The sequence below is a fragment of the Rhododendron vialii genome, chromosome 10a (assembly GCF_030253575.1).
Source record: "Rhododendron vialii isolate Sample 1 chromosome 10a, ASM3025357v1".
In the NCBI taxonomy this organism is placed as follows: Eukaryota; Viridiplantae; Streptophyta; class Magnoliopsida; order Ericales; family Ericaceae; genus Rhododendron; species Rhododendron vialii.
The window spans coordinates 8722135-8746097 of record NC_080566.1 but is presented as its reverse complement, the minus strand read 5'-3'; the positions used below and the strand labels follow the sequence as shown (position 1 = coordinate 8746097).

The window sequence follows — 23963 nt, the reverse complement described above, 5'->3', positions numbered from 1 at the left end:
TAGTGCTCCAAAAACTAATTCACCCCTCAAATGCCTTTTTCTCTCTTGTTTGACACTAGTAGCATCCCTCAAATACCAAATCCTACTACAAAAGGTGATTTGATATTTGAAAAATCTTGTAGATAACACAATTTAGATACCCAAATACGAAAAAGATAGCAGACTACATTTTTGACAAAAAACAAAACCCTCATCACGACTTCTCCAAAAATCTCCAAAAAAAAATCTATGAACCTTAACTCATAAAAAACAGACCTGTAAAAAACAGACCTCCAAAAAAAGGACGAAAAAACATGTAAAATTAACCTAAGATCCTCCAGCTTTCAAGAGAGAATTACAAGCAAAAAAACAAATGATCATAAATGCATTTCACAAGCAACCAAGTCATAACAGCAACAATCAACCACCACTATTAACAGATGACAGCCATTTAAGTCGTCAATGGATAATCCAATCCTTGAAAGATATACACAAGAAGTCTGCAACGTTGGAAAAATGTTGGGAGTAGTTTTGTTCCCAACACATGAAATCCTACTTCTACACCACAGACCAAAAGAACATGTCAAAAAGTGGCTTGACAATTTCAAAAGTGATGTAATTTACAACCAAAAGAAAGGATATGGTGATGAGCTCATTGACCTGAAGATTGTGACCCATTCATGAGATAGGAAGACACTCCAATGCCCCCAATCAAATGTGACACAAAAAGGGAGAAAACCGAAAGACGTAGGTATCTGTCTATCTACTTGGACATAATTTCCCCCTTCGTCATTTTTACAGATAAAATAACCAGCCAGTTTCACAATTTAATCTTGAAAAGGAATATATACCTCTAATTTTCACTTCCGGCCTTCACACCTGAATTGAGCATCATTGGATTCTAATGAGAAAGTGAAACTTGACGCTTCGGAAGTATCAAGCTAAACGCCTCCAGCAGTGTGGGCTGGGTCTGAAATTCTATTTGTGCTGCCATGATAAGATGGTGAAAGAAAATCATCATCTCCAGCCTTAACAAGTCATAACTTCCAATATTACATGATAAACCAGAGGCTTTATCCATCACAGAACTTTCCCTAAATGCATGGAGTAGCACGTATACAAGAAATCCGCTTATTTACAACATTTATGAAAATGCAACTCAAAGCTAATCCAAGTATGTTTCTTCTGTCATCCTCTTAATAACTTTTGGACTGAAAAATACAAGAAAACAATAGCTGAGTGCTGAGAATATCCATTCAAATAGATATCCAATATTACCCCTCCCTCATAAAGTGGAGGCATGCTTCCAAGAGAGAGGATAAAATAGATCAGATAAATTGGACAGGAAATCTCCTGAGTGAAGTTGCATTTGGAGGAAATTGTCGTAGCTTGTAAGTTATTCTCCAACTACGATTTGGAAGAAATGATTAAACAATGGAATCACCTAATTTATCTCCTTGTAGCTTATAGTGATGCCGATAATATCTACATTTGCAACTACACGTAACTTTGCAACCCCAGCGGCCCAGCCAATGTTACATGGACTCTTCAAAGTTTATGAAATGCCTGTCTCATGCTCGACAGTTGACACCCATTTTATACACCAACACTCCTCCCATTTGATGCATTAATAGTTTCATTCTAGTTGTAAACACCCTTTTATGCTACATGAAGGTAAACAAAAATATCTGAGAAATACATCATCAACCCTCCTGATGTCCTTGGGTAAGAGAAGTAGGTGAATCACACAATTAAAGTACATACGTGGCGGCAAGGTTTCTGGAAAACTGCAGAGACGAGTATTACAGTCTGTTTACTTTCCCTTCATGACTAAACAAACACAGGGCTAGATTCTCTAAAACCTTAAATGGAGAATAAGCCCTAATATGAGAATAATACAGCTTTTATTTCAAGCCATTCCCAGAAAATGAACTAGGAAAATGGTTAAATAAGAAACAATGACCAATATAGAAAAAAGTCAGAAACAGGTGCACCATTATGTTTCTGTTCAATTCCTATCTTTCCTCAACAAGTAAAATTTAGAAGCATGGCAAACCGCCACGGAAAAATGCATCCCCACTCCCCAGGTATGTATTTACTCATAAATGGATGACACGATCCTCTACACAACTGCTATGTGAGAATGAGAAAAATTTGGCAGTAGAATAAGCCAAGCTGTTAGATGATGAGTTTATTTGTAATTAGAATAATTATTTGTCTTATCATGTAATTAGTTTGGTGTCTAGGACCGTAGTGCAATTGTTGTAAAACTTGTATATATATTTTACATTGAATGAAAATTAACCCTAACAGGGTTTTCTCTCCTATCACATTACCCCTAAATTTACATGGTATTAGAGTTAGATTTTTGGAGGCTTTTCCGCTTTGTTTGTGCCACAATTGCACTTTGTTTCGTTGTGATCCGTATGTTCCAAATCCTTTGTTGACCTCTCCACGTGCGAGTCGGGGGTGGCACGTGCGGGGGAGTGTTGGGAATTGTCCCACATCGGTTAATTATCTCCTCCAAAACTAGTATATGACCCTGGGCAGCCACTCCACTCTTTGCCAATTAGTTTGGAGTTGGATGCTTTAACATGGTATCAAAGCGTTATGCTCAGACATCGATTAAACACTGACGGGAGTTACTGGTTTCACATCTTTTGCTGCTGTGGTTTTTTTTCTGGTCACCGGAAACACCGACAGGTCTCGCCACTGACTGGGTCCGATCGCCAGTCTTCCGGCGAACCCTTCCTGCAGTTACCAGCCATCGGCGACCTCTGTTCGAACTTGAAATCAACTGGGCCTTCTCTGATCAAGCTCGAATCGACAGTTCTCTTGACTTTAGAGAGACGATCTTGTCTCTCCCATAGATTTGAACTTGTTCCAGGCATTTCGATACTTTTTTAGGGCTTGTTTCAGCCATTTCAGCACTCGCAAGTGCTTGTTTCTCTTATTTCAGCCTGGTCCAGAGCTTGGCTTTCTTGTTCCTCACTATTTCGGCAGTCAACACAGTGGTGAGAGTCTCCAATTTGTTCTTTGGCACTCATATCTGTGGTTTAGGTTTAGTTTCAATGGGGTTACACTTGTTTGCTGCAATTATTGTGTATTTGGAGTTTTTGTTCTGCTGTTAAGATGTCAGAGGATAAAAACAAGGTTTCCGCTAGTACAAAGGATGAGTTGAGTCATGTAGGAATTCTAGATAACTGTCCTCTGGATATTTGTCCCATCAAACTGGATGGCACAAATTATTTACTTTGGTCTCGTACTTTTACTTTAGCTATTGAAGCTAAAGGGATGTCTGAGTTCATTGAAGGTCCTGTTACTGAACTGAGCCTACTATTGCTACTGAACTCAAGAAGTTTAAGTCTCAGCGATCTTTAGCCATAACCTAGTTGTTTAATTCTATGAAGGCTAATATTCGTCGTCCTCTCTTGCTTCTTGACACTCCATATCAGATTTGGACTATTGTCAAACAGAATTATACTCAGCAGGGTAATGGTGCCCAGTGTTTTGAGTTGAGGAAAAGACTTCGTACTTTGAATCAACACAATCGGTTTGTTGATGTTTACTTTGCTTACCTAAGTGGGGCATGGCAGGAATTTGATTATTATCAGGGGGTTTCAGGCAGTCTGCTCAGTTGATGCTACTGCTTGGTTAAAAAGAATAGAGAAAGAGCGTGTGTATGACTTTCTTGCTGGTCTTGATGTGGAATATGACCTAATTAGGGTGCAGGTGTTGGGTCGTGTTCCGTTTCCGTCTTTGGGAGAAGCCTTTGCAATTGATCAGCAGGAGGGGTGCTATGTTGCATACTCCTACTTCTGATCGTTCTGCCTTGGTTGCTATTCCGCAGAGACAGTTTGGTTCTGGCAGTGGAAAGTCACAGTCTGGTACTAGCAGTGGGACTATTGACCATATGTCACTCCGATGTGATTATTGTAACAACACCGGACATACCAAGAATTTCTGTTGGAAGTTACATGGTCGTCCTCGTGGGTGAGGCAGTGGACGTGGAGGTTGAGGTCGTGGTCCCGGGCGTTCTCAGGCCTAGGCACATGTTTTAGAGTTTACCACTTTATCTGATTCTGGGCTTTGTACAGGAGTTTAGTCACCTTCTGATCCTGTTGGGGGTTTCTCTCAGGGGAAAATGCAAGCTCTTAGACGTCTTATAGCTCGGGCTGAATCTTCATCTACTATAGCTCCTACTTCCACAGCAACTCCTACTGCATCCTATTTTGCTCATTCAGGTATTCTAGCTAATGCGTTTACTGCCTCCTCTGATATTCCTTGGATTATCGATTCTGGTACTTCAGATCGTATGACAAGTTGTTCCTCTATATTTGATTCTTACTCAACTTGTTCCGGCAAGGATAAGGTTCGAATTGCAGATAGGTTTTTTTGCTATTTCAGGGAAAGGTTCTGTTCGCTATTCTTCCCCTCTCTCTCTTTCTTCAGTTCTCCATATTCCAAACTTTGCCACTAACCTTCTTTCAGTTAGTAGTTTTACCCGTTCTGCAAACTGTTCTGTGACATTTTTTCCTACTCATTGTGTCTTTCAGGAACTGAAAACAGGGAAGGTGATTGGCAATGGTAAAGCTCATGGTGGTATCTATTAACTGGAGTTCACACCTCATCCATCTCAGCCATCTTTGTCATGTGGACAAGCCCTACAGGCAGATATGAGTTCCACTTTTTATTTGTTACATCGATAGCACCGTAGATTGGGTCATCCCTCTTTTGGGACATTAGAGAAACTATTTTCTACTTTAGTTAAATATTGTTCTAGGGATCAGTTTTTTGGTGAAGTCTGTGAGTTTGGAAAACATAAACGCTCTTTTTATGCACCTATTAATAAACGAAGTGATTCTCCTTTTATCGTTATCCATTCTGATGTTTGGAGTCCTTCCCCTGTTACTTCTTTAAAGGGTTATCGATGGTTTGTTACTTTTATTGATTGTTATTCTCGTGTCACATGGGTGTACTTACACAAGTCAAAAAATGAAGTATTTTCCTGTTTCAAATCTTTTCATAAGATGTTGTGCACTCAGTTTGATACACATATTAAAATTCTTCGGAGTGATAATGGGACCGAGTATATTGATAAGATTTTTCAAACATATCTGGATGACAATGATATTATTTTTCAGACAACTTGCGTTAACACTCCACAACAAAATGGAGTCGCTAAACGCAAAAATCGTCATTTTGTTGAGTAGCTCGACCCCTTTTTGTTCACTATGAATATTCCCAAGTACTTATGGGGAGAAGCTATTTTAACTAATACTTATCTTATCAACTGTATGCCATCTAGTGTCCTCAAATTTAAAAACACCCATTAAGTGCTTGCCGAGCAGTTGTCGAGTTACGACTCTTCCACCTTGGGTTTTTGGTAGTATGTGTTTTGTTCATGCCCCTAAACCTTCTGGGGGCAAGCTGAGACATAAAGCCCATAAGTGTGTTTTCGTTGGGTACTCTCCTACCCAGAAAGGATATAAGTGTTATGATTCTTAATCTAGGAAGATATTTGTCTCTATAGATGTTACTTTTTGGAAAACAGAGGCTTTTTATTCTCCCTCCAAACCATCTCTTCAGGGGAAGCATCAGCAAGAGGAATAGATGTCTACTTTTTATAATCATGGAGAGGGGGAGAAATTGTTCTATGATCATAATGAGGGGGAGAAGGAAAAAACTAGAGAGGAACCAGTATCTATCGAAAGGGAAACACATGATATTGGTGGTGACATTGAGGAACAACTACCTGCACGACTGCAGGGAGCTGACTTACAGAGGTATGCTAGACGGAAAAATGGAAAGTCTTGCTGTGCGTTACCACCTTGGCAATCACAATCACCTACTCCAGCTCCAGACTCCTCAGTTGACTCTTCTGGTAATGATTCTTCTCTTATTGAACCTCCTCCTATTGATTCTGACAATCTTCCTATTGCTCTTCGAAAAGATGTTAGATCTTGTACTTAACATCCCATCTCACAGTTTGTTTCTTATGACCGTCTGTCTCCTTCGTACCATGCCTTTGTCTCTTCTCTTTCTTCTATATCTATTCCACATGATGCATTCACGATAACTAAGTGGAAAAGAGTTATGGTAGAAGAGATGACAACTTTGAAAAAGAATGGCACCTGAGATCTAATATCACTTCCAGGAGGGAAGAAGCCAATGGGCTGCAAGTGGGTGTTCACTATTAAACAAAATGTTGACGGTACAGTTGAGAGATACAAGGCGAGACTTGTTGCCAGAGGTTTTACTCAAACTTATGGTATTGACATTTGCTCCAGTAGCGAAGATGAACTCTGTGCGAGCTCTCCTCTCATGTGCTACCAGCTTGAATTGGCCTTTTCAACAGTTTGATGTGAAAAATGCATTCCTCCATGGTGATTTAGAGGAGGAGGTGTATATGGATATACCACCAGGTTTTTCTTCTCCTGCGAGTGAGGGAAAGGTGTGTAGATTGAAGAAGGCACTTCATGGGCTGAAGCAGTCACCTAGAGCTTGATTTGACATATTTTCCAAGGCTATGTTGAGTTTTGGTTATAAGCAAAGCCATGCAGATCATACGATGTTCATCAAAAGAAGTTAAGATTGTTGTCCTTATTGTTTATGTTGATGATATAACAATGACAGGCAATGATGTGAGTGAGATTCATAACCTTAAGTCTCGTCTAGCTCAAGAGTTTGAGATTAAAGACTTGGGATCATTGAGATATTTCATTGGAATGGAAGTAGCGAGGTCTGATAGAGGTATCTTTATTTCCAAACGAAAGTATATACTTGATCTTTTGGAAGAAATAGGTATATTGGGCTATAGACCTGCAGATTCTCCTATTGAGACGAATCATCACCTTAGTGGAGATGTGGGGGAGCGTACTGATAAGGAGAGGTATCAGCGACTTGTGGGTTGACTAATCTACTTAGCCCACACTCAACCAGATGCTACTTATGCAGTGGGTGTTGTTAGTCAGTTTATGCATGATCCTCATACTTCACATCTAGATGCAGTTTATCTTATTCCGAGGTATCTGAAATCAGCTCTATGGAAAAGAATTCTGCTATCTAATCATGGTCATTTGTGATCGGAGGCATTCACTGATGCTGATTGGGCTGGTTCTGTGGATGATAGACGCTCTACTTCTGTCTATTGCACTTCCCTTGGGGGAAATTTGATTACCTGGCAAAGTAAGAAGCAATCAGTGGTCGCCAGGTCTAACGCAGAAGCTGAATATAGAGCTATGGCTCATGGTGTTTGCGAGCTTTTGTGGCTCCAAACTATGTTACGTGATTTGGGATTTGCTGACAGTGTTCCTATGAAACTCTACTGCGATAATAAAGCTGTCATTAACATTGCTCATAATCTCGTTCAACATGACAGAACGAAGCATATAGAGATTGACCGACACTTCATCAAGGAAAAGTTGAATGAGGGTTTGATATGTATGCCGTTTGTGAGATCTGAAGATCAGTTAGCTGACATATTTACAAAAGGGCTAGGTAGCGAGAGTTTTCATCCCATTGTGTTCAAGTTGGTCACACCAACTTGAGGGAGAGTGTTAGATGATGGGTTTATTTGTAATTAGTATAGTTATTTGTCTTATCATGTAATTAGTTTGGTGTCTAGGACCATAGTGCAATTTTTGTAAAGCTTGTATATATATTTTACGTTGAATGAAAATTAACCCTAACGGGGTTTTCTCTCCTATCACGTTACCCCTAAATTTACACAAGCACATATTAACCTTTATATATTCATAGCTGAAGTAAAACGATAAAGGTTAAAATAAAAAAACTAGATCGAATTGTCAAATGTACCTCCTTCCAGATTCCAAATCTTCCAGTGTGGAACTGGTATCACCAGCTATGGATATACCAATGAATGCATTGCTGCTTCTTTCATGGTGTTGACTTTCCAAATGAGCTTCTCTGGGCTGCCCATTCTGAGTATTCACATTATTGGCCGCTTGTGTAGATGCGTGTAACTCCTCCACCACCCGAAAATAAGCATAAGGCCCCCAACCTATTGGGAAAACATGGGAAGAAACCCAGGTGATTGACAATTTCAACCAAAAACTAAAAGATATAATGCCATTGGGTTGCGATGACCAAAGGAAGAATGCTAGATTATTGGTTGGCTGAAACAACCGGCATTGAGTTGAGAAAAATAGTTCAGAATGTGTCCAGAATCCACGTAGATAATTTAGAGCCTATTTGGGAAGAATGAAATCTGGTTTCAAGTCCACAATTTTGCTGGTTTTAAAACTTTCAGTAAATGAATTTCAAAGTCCAGGGATCCCAACCATTGTTTGCGAAAATGCCTCCCCACTAGCTGGCTAAAATCAAACCAAGGAGGAAGTGGAGTTCCTACACATCAGATAACTGCCATGGGCCTGACATGGTCTATTTTTCAAACTACAAAACAGCACCTGAAAAGAAGTAGTTTATTGTTGGGCACGTAAGCTCATGTCCAAACCAGAATATAGAGATTCCTTTTTGTTACGCGAACTTCGCATGGCAGTTACATAAGAAACAGTTAGAGATAATCTCATAAAGAACTAACCCCAAAGCCACTACATTGACAATCCAGTCTACAGAAGGAAGAAAAATAAGCAATATGAGCCGTTCGATTGGTGATGGACAAACATAAATTATCAGACATTCAGAAGGATCGTGGCTAACATGTACACAATCCACATGCACGTGGAAAATCAAAAACAGAAATCTACTTTTGAGGAAGTAGTCCATGAAACAGAAATCACAAGTCCACACTGAATATGTATTCACATCAAATAGTCTCTATTAAGAATTGCGTATTTGAAAAATGAAGCTCAACAATTATTTTGGAGGCAAATATGCTACATATAGCACCCTATATTGACTAGGGTAAACAAATCCAGTTTCTAAGGTGAAGTGTCATTAAGCATGCTTGATTTTATACCAGAACCACAGGCCTAGTATTGATTTCTCCTTAAATTGCAAAATATTGGCTGTGTTTGAGCCATTTTCAGGATGCCCTTCACATAAAGTCCTCTCTCAAAATGCTTATTTGCACTATAAGAGTCTTATATCAAACAAGGTTATATCGATTAATTTTGTGTCCTCCCATCAGCTGAAGTGAAAGTTAAATAAAAAGGCCACTTGATCGTTCTAACCGTAGAATCACATCGACATGACGTACCGGGAACACCACCCTAATATCTACTTTTCACAACACCAAAGGAATATGTGGAATTTACGTCTTCAAAAAAGGGAACAGGAAAAAATGGGACATGAAGCAGAATAGCAGTATACCTTCAGCGTGATACGGAGGTGGGAAAAATTGCAAATAACAAAAAGTGGCCACAGTGAGACCTGCAGAAATCAATTGTTTAGAGCTCCGACGCTTCATCTGGATGCATAAATATCAATGGGGAATAGAAATAGAAATAAAAGATAAATGATGGAACAAACCTAAGAGACCTCCAGCAAACACATCCTCCCAGTGGTGCCAGTAATCATCAACTCGAGAAATGCCAACCAAAGATGCAATAAGTAGAGGAAGAAAAACAACGCACAGCTTAGCAACATGGCCTCTCCGGTCGAATGGTTTTATCTTTCCAGACATATACAGTGATAGAAATCCCAGACCAGCAAAGGACCCTGCAAATCAAAATGGTGATCTGCGGAAGTTAAGAGTTCCCTTATGCCCCAACCGCTAGAAGAGAAGGAATGTAGTCTGGAATTTCAAAACCACCCACATGGAACCAGCACCTAAACTAGAGAAACTAGATATTTCCATCATGTGTTTTGATAGTGCTTGCCATGTACCCACAGTGGCTAATCATAACAACAATAGCAGGAGAAAGAGGAAAATAGAGGAGGGTGAGGGAGAGCTATACTTGCTTCATATCAGGATTTAAACTTTTAACTATATTCTGCATTTCCCCCAACTAAATCCGATAATATGTCTCATGGAGAATATATGTCTAGGTGGTAAGAGCATGCAGCCGTAAAGCTAAATCAAAAGGAGGACAAGACAAAATCATATTGCTGCTAGGGCTGTAAGCAAACCGAGCCTCGAGGTGTTCATGAATGAGCTCGAGCATGTTTTGACAAACGAGCCGAGCTCGAGCTCTCAAAGGCTTGGCTCGCAAGCCGAAGTATGTAAAAGTATATTTTAGGGTTTCCCCTATTCTGTTACATGTGTTGTTTTGTTTCCAGTTTTCACCGTCATAAACTAGAGAGAGACATAGGGAGGCGAGTCTACCCCAAAGCCGTCGCCTCACTCTCAAGTCGTCACCTACCCCCAAGCAGCCAGCTCCGGTCTCACTCTCCGGCCACCTCCTATCGTCGTTCATACACTTCCGACATGGTTCGTCACTCTCACTCTCAGGCTCGTTCGTCATTTGTCTTGTCGGGCTCCGATCTCACTCTCAGGCTTCCTTCAATATCTAATCTTCCTCTTCTTTTGGTAACATATCTCACTCTTTCTCTATCTACCCCTCTGACCCTCTCTTGAACACACCCAATCACCTTCCTATTTTCTTCTCAGTACAGTGTGTGTGTGTGTGTGTGTGAGTCTGAAAGAGCCTACAAGTAGCCATATGAGGCGATCTAGTCATTTTCACTGATGATCAAAAATCATTTTCACTGAGCAAGGAGAATAAATACATTATCCATGCCATCCCAATGGTTTGGAGTGCACGGTGCAGTTCAAGCAGGTGTGATCCCATCTTGTTTCTCGTTTTAATTATGATTTAAGCCGATAATTTCACAGGATCTGAAATGTTTGGATGGTCAGAATTCTGACAGTTCAATTTCTGATAAAACAATCAACACATAACATCAATGCGTACAAAATAGATTATCACCAAATCGAGACCACACGCATGGTCTCCAATATGTAATCCAAACCTAATTGTTGGTTTTTCTGGACTTTTCTTGTCGGTTCTTTAGTGTTTGCTCTCTGACTTGTAATAGGAACGACGACCTTTTCTATCGTGATCTTAAATTTATGGTTTAACCTCAGGTCTGTTTTGGTGAGGATTGGGATTGGGAGATCATTTTCTCTCTTCAATCCACTTTGGTGTGGTTAGTTATTTCCTCTACTCCTCCCGTACAACTTTTTTTTTAGAGTTCAACTATGTTGCTTTAGAGTTGTTAATTGCATATAGTCGATTAATTCTTGGATACTTTTGCGGTTGTAGATATGTTTGATAGACAATTTCATCTCACTTCACCACTACAAGATTCATGCACACAATTTTCATCATTTTAGGATGAGGATTCATCAACTAGTCCCATCATGGCAAATGCAAATGAATATGCTAGTAAGGGTGGGTGTTGGGGTGGGCATAGAGTGCAGTGAGAAAGTCATTGAAGTTGTCGAGGAAGAAGAGTCGACTACTCAGCTTCTTAGACATATAGACAAATGTGTGCAACGTCGACTTAAGCTTGGAGTAGAAAAGAAAAGGCAAAAGACTCTATCATTTGAGGCCGGTGGATTGGAGAGTGGGAACCTTATGACCTTCACGTATGACCATGCAAAAGTAAGAAAAGCTGCTTCACAAATGATACTTTACAATGAATATTTGTTTATTCATATGGAGCATATTTTGTTTAACAAGTTCATGAAGACAACAACTCGTCATTGGCAAAAGATAAGTCGTGTCACCATAAAAAATGACTGTATGATGACTTACCAAGCACAAAAGAAAAAGTTGAAGACATCGTTGAAGCATGTTGGCAGACTTAGCATCACATCAGACTTGTGGAAGACGCCAAGGCAAAGGGTCCAATATATGATCGTGACATCAGACTTGTGGAAGACGCCAAGGCAAAGGGTCCAATATATGGTCGTGACTGATCAGTCACTATGTTGATGAAGCTTGGAAGTTACAAAAGCGTGTGCTCAACTTTTGCAATGTGCCACCTCCACATACCGGGGTATTTATTCTGATGCTCTTCATAAGTGTTTAGCTGGCTACTATCACGGGGGATAATGCTATATATAATGATGTTGCTTTGAGAATCTTGAAATCGACCTTTAAGTTGTTAAAGAAGAAGTTACCTTTTGATTGTAAACTTTTTCATGTGTGGTGTCGTGCACACATACTTAATCCGATGGTGCAAGATAGGCTTGGTGAAATTAAAGAGATCATTGATTGTGTTCAGGTTGGTGTGAAGTATTTAGTAAATTCTGAAGCACGCCTAATTCAGTTTAGTGACATTGCTAAGCAGTTGAAATTGCCTTAGAAAAAATTAATCTTAGATTGTTCTACAAGATGGAATTCAACTTATATGATGTTGTCTGCGACCTTGGAGTTCAAAGATGTTTTCCCTAGGTACATTGAAAAGGGATGTGGGTTTTGTATATGTGCCTAGCTCTAAAGAATGGGAGAAGGCTGATAATGTTTGTCAATTTTTGGCATTTTTCAATGATGTGACAAATATATACAAGCCGAGTCAAGGTGTAAATATCATTACGATAACTATTTGTGAAAAGATTGAAATTCAAAACCGATTTGCATTGAATTGGTTAATGAAATACGTGCGTTGGCACAAATCTCATTTTTTATACCGACCTCGGTTTACTAACGTCAACAGCATCGGGATATCCTCAATTCAATGTAAATAAGCCTCGAATGGGAACTACGATAACTATTCGTGAAAATGTGACACGCAAAATAGCTAGGCTATCCATATTCATGCCGCATTTTCATTCCTTCTGTGGGTTACTTTGTTCAAGTGGACTTTCTCTTGAGCTTATTTGGGTCTCGCAGATTATACAATCCTATACACCTCCCAATAAACATGTTACGCGGACGATAAAATGGTATCCCGATGGCGCATCAAAGCCTTTGCTTTTGTGTTGATTGCGAGTTTATTCTTCCCACGGTACAATGGTTTGTTGGACATGTGAGTTGCTTTCTATGTAGAGGTCGTACGGAGACATCATACCATTATTCCAGCAATCCTGGCCGAGACGTACCGCAGTATAACGGCTCTGCGATGTAGATGATGCCACAATGTTCTTAGCAGGGGTGAACTCCTTTTTGCTTGGCTGGTGGCCCTTGTTTTTCGCAGTCGCTCGGCCCACCTCAATTGGTTTCGAGATCATCGCCTCAACCAACTACTTTAAAGCCATTGGCAAGTGGATTCGCTTCCTCATGGTGAGAAGTGCTAGATGGAGAAACTGGCAAATGTAACTCCGGACACCGTGATTTAGGTGTTTGGAGCCTTTTCAGCAGCTGAGTTCCCAGTGTCCTTACGAGGTGAAGACTTATCTTCCCTTACACTAATCGGGCTTTTATATATCGTGCCTTACTTTGCCGGCCGTTGATCAAGACATCATGCTTATCCAGTCCCGCAAGGATAGTGAAAAATATCGTTTTGAATTCTCATCTAACTATATTCCATCTGAAGTGGGTGAGGCCCTCACACATTGGTATAACATGTATCACTTCCGTCTGGACCGCATGCGTAGTGAACCATGCTTGACTTCGCGTTACCTATCGTGGACTAAGGAGACAATTGCAGCAGAGGGGAAAATTGAGATTCCCCGTACTCGATGGGTTGGTCCGATGAACGTAGACGAGTATGCCCACCATGATGGGTTGGTCCGATGAACGTAGACGAGTATGCCCACCATGTTGAATCTCTAGCATCTACCTACAGACATTTGTCTTTGGAGTGTCAAAGCTGTCAACTCACGACTAAACCAAGAGAGGAATGACGCCGTTCAGGCACGGGATGAGGCTCAACAAGCTCTTGCTACCATGAAACTTGAGCGAGATATGGCCAGCGTTAACTTGGAGGATGCGGAGCGCCAATTTGCTGAGTATGAGGGCAGGATTCTGAATTATGAGGAAAGAATTGACTCACTTCGGGCTGCTTTGAATAAAGTGAGGAATTCGGCAAGCTCTTCTTCCACCGTGGCCAATTTGGAGGATTCCTCATCTCAAATTACCTCTGAGCGAGATGTTCTAACACAGGAACTGATCCATTTCCATGAAGACCTGGTAACTTTGAGAGTGGCTTCGAGATTAATGGTGTGCCAACTCCATGGGGCTATACAAGAGCAGGGTGTTTTATGGAGCAAGGATGAGACTCTAAGGGGCGCTAGAGAAGCTTATGAGTCGCAAATTCATCACATGGAGTCTCTCCTGACTAGCGAGCGCCAGCAAGCAGACAGGGACCGAGGTTACTACATGCGGGTGATAGACCATTTGCGTACGAAACTAGCTTTTGCCTCAGCGCTCTGTCTAGACGGACGACTCGATGCCAGCAGAGTTGAGTTTCTCCTCAGCCGCCTTCAATACTTGAGGAATATGGAAACTGCTAGGATACTTAGTGTTGAAGAGTTGTTCAAGCGATATAGGGAATGCCCTTGTTCATTTCCAAGAGGTTCTGTACAATCTCCTCAGCGGCGGTGGACATCCATTCGAGGCTTATTTGATTTGAATTGAGGATCCCAATGCTGTTGAAGTTAGTAAACCACTGTCGGTATAAAAAATGAGATTTGTGCCCACGCACGTCTTTCATTAACCAATTCAATGCAAATCGATTTTGAATTTAAAAATTTTTCACAAATAGTTATTGTAATGATGCGTACACCCCGACTTGGCTCGTAAATATTTGTCACATCATTGAAAATTGCCAAAAATTGACAAACTTTATCAGCTTTCTCCCACTCCCACTATTCAGAGCTAGGCACACAAACAACATCAAATAAGTTGAATTCCATCGTGTAGGACTATCCAAGATTAATTTTTCTGAAGGCAATTTCATTTTTTTTTTTGTACTTCAAAATATTTTCCGAAAGCAATTTCAACTTAGCAATATCACTAAATTGAATTAGGCGTGCTTTAGAATTTACTAAATACTTCACAGCTCACATCATCCCCAATACAATCAGTGATCTCTTTAATTTCACCAAGCCCATCTTGCACCATCAGATTAAGTATGTGTGCACACACCGCACATGAAAAAGTTTACCATCAAAAGATAACTTCTTCTTTAACAACTTAAAGGTCGATTTAAAGTTTCTCAAAGCAACATCATTATATATATAGCATTATCCACCGTGATAGTAGCCAACTAAACACTTATGAAGAGCATCAGAAATAAATACCCTGGTATGTGGAGGGGGCACATTGCAAAAACTGGGGACATGCTTTCGTAACTTCCAAGCTTCATCAACATAGTGACTGACAATTCACGACCATATATTGGACCCTTTGCCTGGGTGGCTTCCACAAGTTTGTGGTGATGCTAAGTCTACCAACATGCTTCAACGATGTCTTCAACTTTTTCTTTTATGCTTGGTAAGTCAACATACAGTCATTTTTTTGCATTGGCACGACTTATTTTTGCAATGACAAGTGGCCGTCTTCATGAACTTGTTAAACAAAACATGTTCCATATGCATAAACAGATACTCATGGTAAAGTATCATTTGCAGCTTTTCTTACTTTTGCATGGTCATACGTAAAGGTCATAAGGTTCCCACTCTCCGATCCACCTGCCTCAAATGATAAGAGTCTTTTGACTTTTCTCTTCTACTCCAAATTTAAGTTGACGTTGGACACACTTGTCTATATTTCTAAGAAGCTAAGTAGTCGACCCAAATGCTTAAATGACAAATTTTTGTTTGCAGAATTTACATTGAGACTTCTTGCAACCATTTGTAAGAGTTACATCTTCAAAATCCTTCCAAACTGTTGATGTGCGCTTTCTTGCCTTCTTTTCAAATGGGTTCGACTCTTCTTCCTCAACAACTTCAATGACTTTCTCACTACCCTCTACGCCCACCCAACACCCACCTCACTAGCATCTTCACTTGCATTAGCCATGACCGAACAGATAATGAATCCTCAAAAGATGAAAATTGTGTGCATGAACCTTGTTGTGGCGAAGTGAGATGAAATTGTCTATCAGACATATCAGCAACCACAAAAGTATCCATGCAGACTTCAGATATGGGATGCGGTGTTATAATCTCCCACCTTTAAAGCCTCGCGCACTAAAATCACCAAACCAAACCCAACCAAGCCAAGTCCAAAGTCCAGGGCCCACATGGTCGTTTACGCTGATTGCTCTGATACCACCTATAACGACCAGCGCCAGCTGACGTGCTAACCCTCAGCCTAACACGTGGCTCAAAAGCTCAAAAGGTTAACCTCAGGTTATCCAGTAGCTGCTCGCGAATCCTTATATACCATTTAATCCTTTCAAATTTTCCCGATGTGGGATGTGGGACTTCATAATCTCCCCACCCTATGATGCAACCTCCTCATTGCATCGGCCCAGCAACCTTCCCCTGGTGGCGATGGTGTGGCACTTAGCTTTGCACAACGCATCATCAGGCTCGTACCAAATCCTAAAGGTGGCCCCCGCCATGTAGACCAGGGATGTGCTCAGATACCACCTGTAATGCCCCACGCAGACCACTAGCCCAGTTCTTTGATTTTGATCCACAAGCCACACCACATGGCCCAATATGCTTAAGCCTAAGGTACTAGTAGTAGCCCACACGGTTTGTTATATACCCAAGATTATCCATGTAGACTTCTGACGTGGGATGGGATGTTACAGATATACAAACATGTCCATATTTATATAGGTTCTAAGACTTAATGGATGAACTTTCATCACACTAGAAATTTGACTCAGAGGGCTGGGTATGATATTGTAAAAGTACCTAGCTATAGAGAGAAGTATATCTCTATATGTTCATACAACCCCCTACCCCATTCCTACGATCCTACCCCTCAACCCCATCCCTCCCTCATTCCAAATTACACTAATGATACAAGGGAAAAAGTATTTCAAATTTTCCCATGTTTCTGTTCTTTGCTCTCTACCAGTGATAGCACTAGATATATGAAGATAGTATTAGAAGCTTCTTACCTGAAGTGTGCCCGCTTGGGAAACTTTTATATCCTTCCTTTATGACATTTTTCTCTCCATGACATATGACATCTCCCCATTGATCATAAACCTAAAAGAAAATCAAGTGTGATGTACCATGTCCATAGGGTCAGATGGGAAAAAGGTATAAGAAACGGACAATAGAGACATATAGTACAAAACGTAAAAGAAGTAGAGATCCAAAGGAGCATACTTCCTTTCCATCAGGAAAACAACCCCAAAAAAAGTGTGGTCTAGGCCGACCCACTGCATCCTTCACGGCACTGGTGATTACCGCTGTTATGAAAACAGAGTATAGAAGGCCTGGCAAAATGAAAAGACGGTTTTTTATTACAGTGTACTTACCGAAGTTTTCTAGAGCGAAAAAGAAGAAGATTGATGGAAATGAAAATTTTGTCACCTAGTATTGCATGATGAAGATCATAAACATCCCTCCTCCGAAAATAAAAGAAGAGAAAGATTACTATAGGCAACAGAATTGCATAAATCTAGCCAAACAAGAAAAAGAAAACAAGTCAATGCTCTATACATTACAATGTTATTTACAAATCAATGGTGGATAAATTTCTCACAGGAATACTCCATGAAGGAACAGTGTTATCTTTTAAGGGATACTTGAGATCATCCATCATATCTTTCCCAACAAAGCGATGAAATGGATCAATACGATTCAGAATGACATATATTGCCACAAGGAGCATCAGTATAAGCCAGTCATACATGTGTGTCCAAGCCACTGTGACTCCATGAGACCTTACAGTATGTGACCCAAGTTCCATCATCTTTTCCTGTCGGAAGTAGATAATTAGGAAACCACGACAAGCATTAGAGCGATATCAAAAGGCAAATTGTGAAACCAACAAGAGCATGAATTCTTTTGGCACCTTCAACTTGTTACTCTCTCCATCCATTCTTGGAAATCGCAACTTTGTAAGACAACATGTAATCGATTCATTCAAATGCGAATCTAAAGACACTGGTTTCCAAATATGACCCTTTATTCCCCCATCTTAATGATTAATAGCATCAGTAAAAGGGATGTAAAGTTTTAGATTTTCCTTCAAATATACCCCACATTGAAAGCAGGAAAAAAAAAACATCATGGGAAAGGGGGAGTAGTCATCAGTATTCCAGTACCAACATACCTTAATAATAGATATCCCCATACTTCAACTTGGCTAAATCACCACACCCATCCACAAACCCCCCCCCCCAACACCCCCCGCCCCCCCCCCCCCCCCCCCCCCCCCCCCCCAACCCACCCAAAAAAAAAATAAAAACCGCAAAGACATACACATGAAGAAAGAAAGAAAAAAGAGTAGTCAGCAGGCTTGGATTTAAGAAGATCATCACCAAGCGACAAATACCATTTTATACGTTTACTTGTAGAACAACGAAAAGAAAAATTGGTGTCTGGTTGACTAAGTGAAACTTAATGAACAGGTGATGCAAACAAGGAGTAGCAAATGAAGTATAGAAACCATAGAATTGAAATTAAAAGAAGTAGAAACAACATGAATTGAAACTACTAGAGTTTTACATGCAACTACATAACTAACAGACCAAAGTCTCACAATTGCAAACCAGCTATACATGCCCTGAACATGGGGCCCTCTACAAATGAATTACGTCAGATATCCTTCTGTCATACGTTCACACTGTCCCAGTGTATGATGGGATTTCTGAGGGACATCAAGATGATACTTTACCTTTTTGAAAAAACTGACTATTTGTCCATAGTCTCGATTTATTTTTGAGCATTAAGAAAAGTGGCATCCAATCTTCAGTGCATTCTTAACTGACCGTCAGTAAATAAGGAAGCATAATACAAGTCAGATGCAATCAGCTGTTTACGCAATCAATATTAAACATATCCACCACACAGAACAACAGAGATGAAAAAAAGAATGGAAGAAAACACACATATCGATCCCATTAAGCTCAAGGGCTTTTGGTAATTGATGCTTACTTTCTCAGGCTCTCTGTATAGATTAAGAACAAGAAGAAGAAAGGAAAGTGAACCCTCATAACAACTTAAACAACAATAAAGACATTAACATTCTAGAGACCATCATTTCAGATTCTTGAAAATGTGTAGTTCAACCAGGACAACCACGAATGTCTTCTGCAGTACAGTATCCTAATAAGAATAAAACACAGCCAGAAAACACGCTCTCTATGTTCTTGAATTCTATCAATCGAGACTAGATGTTTGAATACTTTGCACAAAGACCACAGAGTGCAGACATATCAAACCTCTAGTTTGATTCTTCCTAGATAGCTGATAGGTCAAACAAATATGTGGTCAGGGAACCAACAAAATGAAAAGAATCGTCATAAGGAAAAGAAAACACTATTCACGAAAGTTGCATGTCAAATGCAATCATTGCTATTATAAAATCGGATGATCGTATAATTGGTCTAACCTCTTCAAGGTTCAGCGGGACTATTACATTCAAATGTCCAATATACACCATTCAAGCACACAGAGGGAAACTAATAAGAATGCAAATCTGTGCCTAGCACATGCAATTCACAAAAAAATGACGCACATCTGCCAAACCTTTTTCACATCTCAAAACGAGTATATTATTAAATGTTTTGCATGGTAAGGACAAAATAAAACCTTCCCATTTGGTTTCCTCTAGGAAAAACAATACTAGTAAGTAGCAAGTTTTATATTAAATGTTTTGCACGGTAAGGACAAAATAAAACCTTCCCATTGGTTTCCTCTAGGAAAAACAATACTAGTAAGTAGCAAGTTTTATTTATAGAATCATGTAAAAAGATATTCCACTATTGTAGCAAAAGAGCTGAGTCAACATAACATAAACAAAGAGATATTTTCGAGAGATATTTTTTTACCAAATTATGGTTGGACAACCAAATACTTCCTTCACCTGGGGAGCTATTCGGGGCACTTGTGCTCCAACAAAGGTGTCTTTCTTCATCTGGTGTGTGGCTAAAGATAAGATTCTCACGGTAGATAATCTTATACGGCATAGGATGGTAATTAGGTAATATTGAATCAGGTGTTGCATGTGCTTGAAAGATGGCAAAATAGTGGCACATTTATTTATTCGTTGTCCGATCGCCAAGGCTCTTTGGGCACATTTATTTATACTTTGTTTGATCACCTAGGCTCTTTGGGTTGCTATTCTTGTGTGGTGGGGTATATCATGAATTTTCCCGGCGATGGTGGTGGAGCTTATTCAACAATGGAATGGAACTACAGTGAATAGAAGAAGATGAAAGCTTTGGAGGTTGATTCCGCTGTGCTTGATGTGGCTCATTTGGAAAGAGAGGAATCGTAGATATTCGAATGGGAATAGAAGATGTTGCTACATATTAAGAGTCTTTTTCTTTCTCGTTTGTTTAGTTGGGACTTGAGGGAGCGCAAACCAACCCTTGATCAATTGCATGACATGTTAGATATTTTGGGCATTTAGAACGATGTATAGGTTTTTTTGGGGCCCCTTTGGTGGTGCCGGCTTTTTGGCCTTTTGGTTCTTCATTTTTTTTCCATACATGTATGGCATCCCCTTGATGCTTTTCAATAAATTAATTACTTATCAGGAAAAAAACATCACATAAACAAAGGGATGGATCAATCATAAAACATGAAAGATTATTTGAATACAGAAAGTGTTTCATGAGTAAATAGAGGGCGATTAAACATGTATGCTAGAAACAAGAAGAGGATCAATGTTCTCTACTGTTGGGAGGGGAAAAAGACTGGATTGAGCATAAAATGGAATCAAGGGTGAGAAGTGACAACTAAAAGGACTGGATTGCTCTCTGGTGCAAGAACATGGAATTATGCTCTCAGAAAAGAAAATAAGAATTGGAGAACCAGAGAGATATTTCCTCGGAATGCACACAGCAAAAGGAGAATACCAGCTCCAGCTGCATATTGCCAGCCAGCTTGAAGATTTTCTAGATGAAAATATAAATGTAAAAGTGGTCGCTCGTGTCATTCTGGCCCTAGCAGCTCCCGGAAGACGGTCCATAAGGAAATGATTGAGAGACTGGTAATTGATGACCAATCGTAATTTGCCTCGAACCTGCTCTGCTCACTTGTTAACATAAAATGCTTCACAAGCCCACTAAGAAGTAGTAGGCTCAATAAGACCTTCCTTTTGCAACTGGTTGAGCACCTGGAGTGCTAGCTGGTAATGATGTGGATTCATGCCTTGGTGGCTGGCTTTGGTTGGGTTGGCATCTTCATTCTTTTTTAAGGGTAAAGAAATGAAGAATTCTTAGTTATGCCAAAGTGGGTGAGAACACTTGGTAAGGAATTCACTGTGGCAAGAGGTTTGGGCTATGGAGTCTCTGATGGGGGTCAAGGTATCAAAGGAAAACAGGTTTGGTGTTTTGTTCCATCGTAGAAGGGAGTTTTTGAGTATAAAATGGAATCAAGTGTGACAAGTGACAACAACTACTACACAAGCCAGAAGTCAGAACTGTCGGACTTGAATTCAACTCTGCTTCACTTAAAGCAGGATTTAGAAATCCTCTGCCTCTTTTGAGTTGTACAGATCAAAGCATCAGCCCACGATAAATGTTGGAATCTACCCACAACCATCACTGCCACCCGGTCGAATAAGAAAGCCCCCCCCCCCCAAAAAAAAAGAAGCTATTCTCACCCAATACAGTCTACAACTTAAGCCATACAAAAATACACCACAACCTGTACTTATTCTAATGTTTGTTGAGCACTTCTCTTATTTTCCATCTGAAAAGTCCATTGAAGTATAAGCCACGCAGGAAGGGCATATTTCCTCATGTGTGCTAAATATAACGCAACAACCAGCAAGTTCCCTGTGTCTGTCTTAAAATCTATAAAAAATCAGTGTTTACTAACATTGAAGAGCCTAAAAACTGCACACAAGAAAATCCCGAGAACTGCACACCATTTATATTGATTTCGTCTAATGAGATACATTTTTCCAAGTTCTAACTACCAAAAGCCATCAAAGTTTAATGGAAAAAGATAACTTATCATGTGAACAATGCCTACAAAGTTTTCCACAGTGTGACAACAATACAGTTTAGACTAACATCAAATGCCTTGCGAACCAAACTCCATCACTCTTCTGCAAATGCAGACTCCCTCCATCCCAATTTGTTTGTTTATTAGTACCGAACTATTTTTATATTTATTTTTCATTGTAATTAATGTATATGTTGTACTAACTTCTTTGATGTGGGAAAATAACACTAATAGCAATAAATCTGAAACAGTACCAGGTATCTCACCGGTACCCGTATGTACCGTACCATAGGAAAACCGGTGCTTTAGCCGGTACAATATTAAGAACCTTGTTTACTGTTTAAAAAAAATATAGGTGAACTTTTTATTTCAAGAAAACTGTAAATATCATAAGTTCCTAATTATGTTGGCCAAAAACTTCCTTCAAAATAGATACGTAACAAGTATGAAAACTGATAAAGCTTTTATAATTCTATTACTATAATATTTTACAACGTTCATATGAAAAAAAAAACAACGTTCATATGATAAATTATCTTTTTCCAAATATTTTCCTAATTCAACAACCCAAAAACAGACACAAGAATTGGCTTGTGCTACAGGATATATAAGGGCTATCAACTCCTTTGGGGACGCACATAAGGGCTTTATTCCGTCTTTAATTGAGCCCCGCTAATGGACTGTGGAATTGGTACCTTAGGATTAGTCGAGGTGTTTGTAAGCTAACCCAGAGACATGAGCGGCTACACTGTATATTAAGAGGGTTCAAGCAAACCCCAGGCCTTAAAAAATGCATTCAAATTTTGTATTTTTCCACATACAAATTTATATTTCATTAATATTGTCGGCACTAAATTATTAATAGGTAGCCAAAGTAAATAAAAATTCACATAAATTGGTGAATAAGTAGATAATATAGCTCCACAAAACAAAATAATCTAGGCCCAATAAATTTTCAACCAAAATAAGTTTGTCTATATTACCACCGAAGGTGGTAGCCTGGATGGCTCAGCTCACCACATCCGCTAGCGGAGACTTGGCGAGTCTCACCGATGAGGGGTGGAGTCTAAGCTATCTTGTACCTAGGTGGTGTCGTGGTGACGATCTGTCCCGCACAATAGCTATGGCTCAAACCGGACATTCCACTGGCAAGTAAAGAGCCCCTATGGTCATGCCCAAGAGGAGTTGCTACGTCAGTCGTCCCCACCCTTAAAAAAAGTTGGTTTATTTTATGCAGAGCTTGATTAGTTTTTGTCACGGCTAAACAAAGCCCCTACCCATACACCTGAGTTGGTGTGAAAATTCTTAAACCAAGAAAAGCCAGCATGGATTGCATTGGAGACGGAAAGAAATACTAACACTTACTCGGGTCGGCACTGGGAAATTGACGATAACCCTAAACCCAATCTCCTCCTTGTTCGCGTAAGAACTAAAATTGGGAAGATGCGGGGGGAGAGAGAGAGAGAGAGAACGGGCACGGCACGGTTCTAGCAGTGCATTCCAGCCGCCAATTTCGATTTTAACAGTTTGGATTTGGAGAGAGAAGTAGGAGAGTGAAAAAAAGTGATCGGGTGAAGAGAGAGTGTTTCAATTTAAACCGGCCAAAACAATTTTGAACAGCCCGAATGTGCTGCTTGGCAACGACACAGTCACGTAATACCCTCCCTGCACTTAGAAATATCTCGTGTAGACTCCATTCCAGAACACCTTCTTAAAAAATAAGTACTTATTTTATATTTTCAAATTAAAAAATAATGCAAATGAAAAATAATTTTTTAATTTTTTTGGCACCGTATTAAAGATCTTACTAAGATCTTTCAAACAAGATCTATATTGTACGGAGTATATTTTTAGATTTTAATAAACTTATCATTTTTGAGTTTGAAATTGCTTTTTTAAAAAATAAGTTTTTATTTAGTGTTGCGTTGCGGAACGGGGCGCCTGGGGCCTCAGTTCAGGAAAGAGGGTGACACGTTTGGTATCCGAAGCAGTGACAGCGGCATGCGGGGAAGACGTAGGAATATAGGATGCCGACAATAGCAATGACTTGTAAAGCCACACAATAAAATTCTTAATC

At 39.9% G+C, this 23963-nt stretch overlaps 1 protein-coding gene across 9 annotated transcripts; it reads right to left on the bottom strand.

Moving 5' to 3' along the window:
* Positions 1 to 429: 429 nt before the first annotated feature.
* LOC131302577 (lipid phosphate phosphatase 2-like) lies at positions 430 to 23449 on the bottom strand. Of its 9 annotated transcripts, XM_058329286.1 has the most exons (10): positions 23246 to 23349; positions 22870 to 23049; positions 17466 to 17681; positions 17294 to 17381; positions 17087 to 17196; positions 16873 to 16963; positions 9433 to 9621; positions 9274 to 9333; positions 7798 to 8002; positions 1417 to 1766 (listed from the first exon to the last, which is right to left on the bottom strand). In XM_058329286.1, the coding sequence occupies exons 3-10, from the start codon at positions 17673 to 17675 to the stop codon at positions 1616 to 1618; spliced, it is 1104 nt and encodes a 367-aa protein (XP_058185269.1). In that variant the 5' UTR covers positions 17676 to 17681; positions 22870 to 23049; positions 23246 to 23349; the 3' UTR covers positions 1417 to 1615. The 9 variants fall into 9 exon arrangements, with proteins under 9 accessions (XP_058185273.1, XP_058185272.1, XP_058185265.1 ...); XM_058329290.1 differs by lacking the exons at positions 1417 to 1766; positions 22870 to 23049 and adding an exon at positions 430 to 966 and having other exon boundaries at positions 23252 to 23449; XM_058329289.1 differs by lacking the exons at positions 1417 to 1766; positions 22870 to 23049 and adding an exon at positions 430 to 966 and having other exon boundaries at positions 23246 to 23382.
* Between the last annotated feature and the right edge of the window lie 514 nt (positions 23450 to 23963).

Bases quoted from the DNA above. Each gene is read 5' to 3' on its own strand.
- LOC131302577 (XM_058329281.1), bottom strand. From the start codon at position 19,965: ATGTGCCACTATTTTGCCATCTTTCAAGCACATGCAACACCTGATTCA. The intron at 17,197-17,293 runs GTGACAAAATTT...TCATTTTGCCAG, and splicing joins TCTTCATCATGCAATACTAG to GCCTTCTATACTCTGTTTTC. The intron at 9,622-16,872 runs GTAAGAAGCTTC...TTTGATTTGCAG, and splicing joins CCCAAGCGGGCACACTTCAG to GGTCCTTTGCTGGTCTGGGA.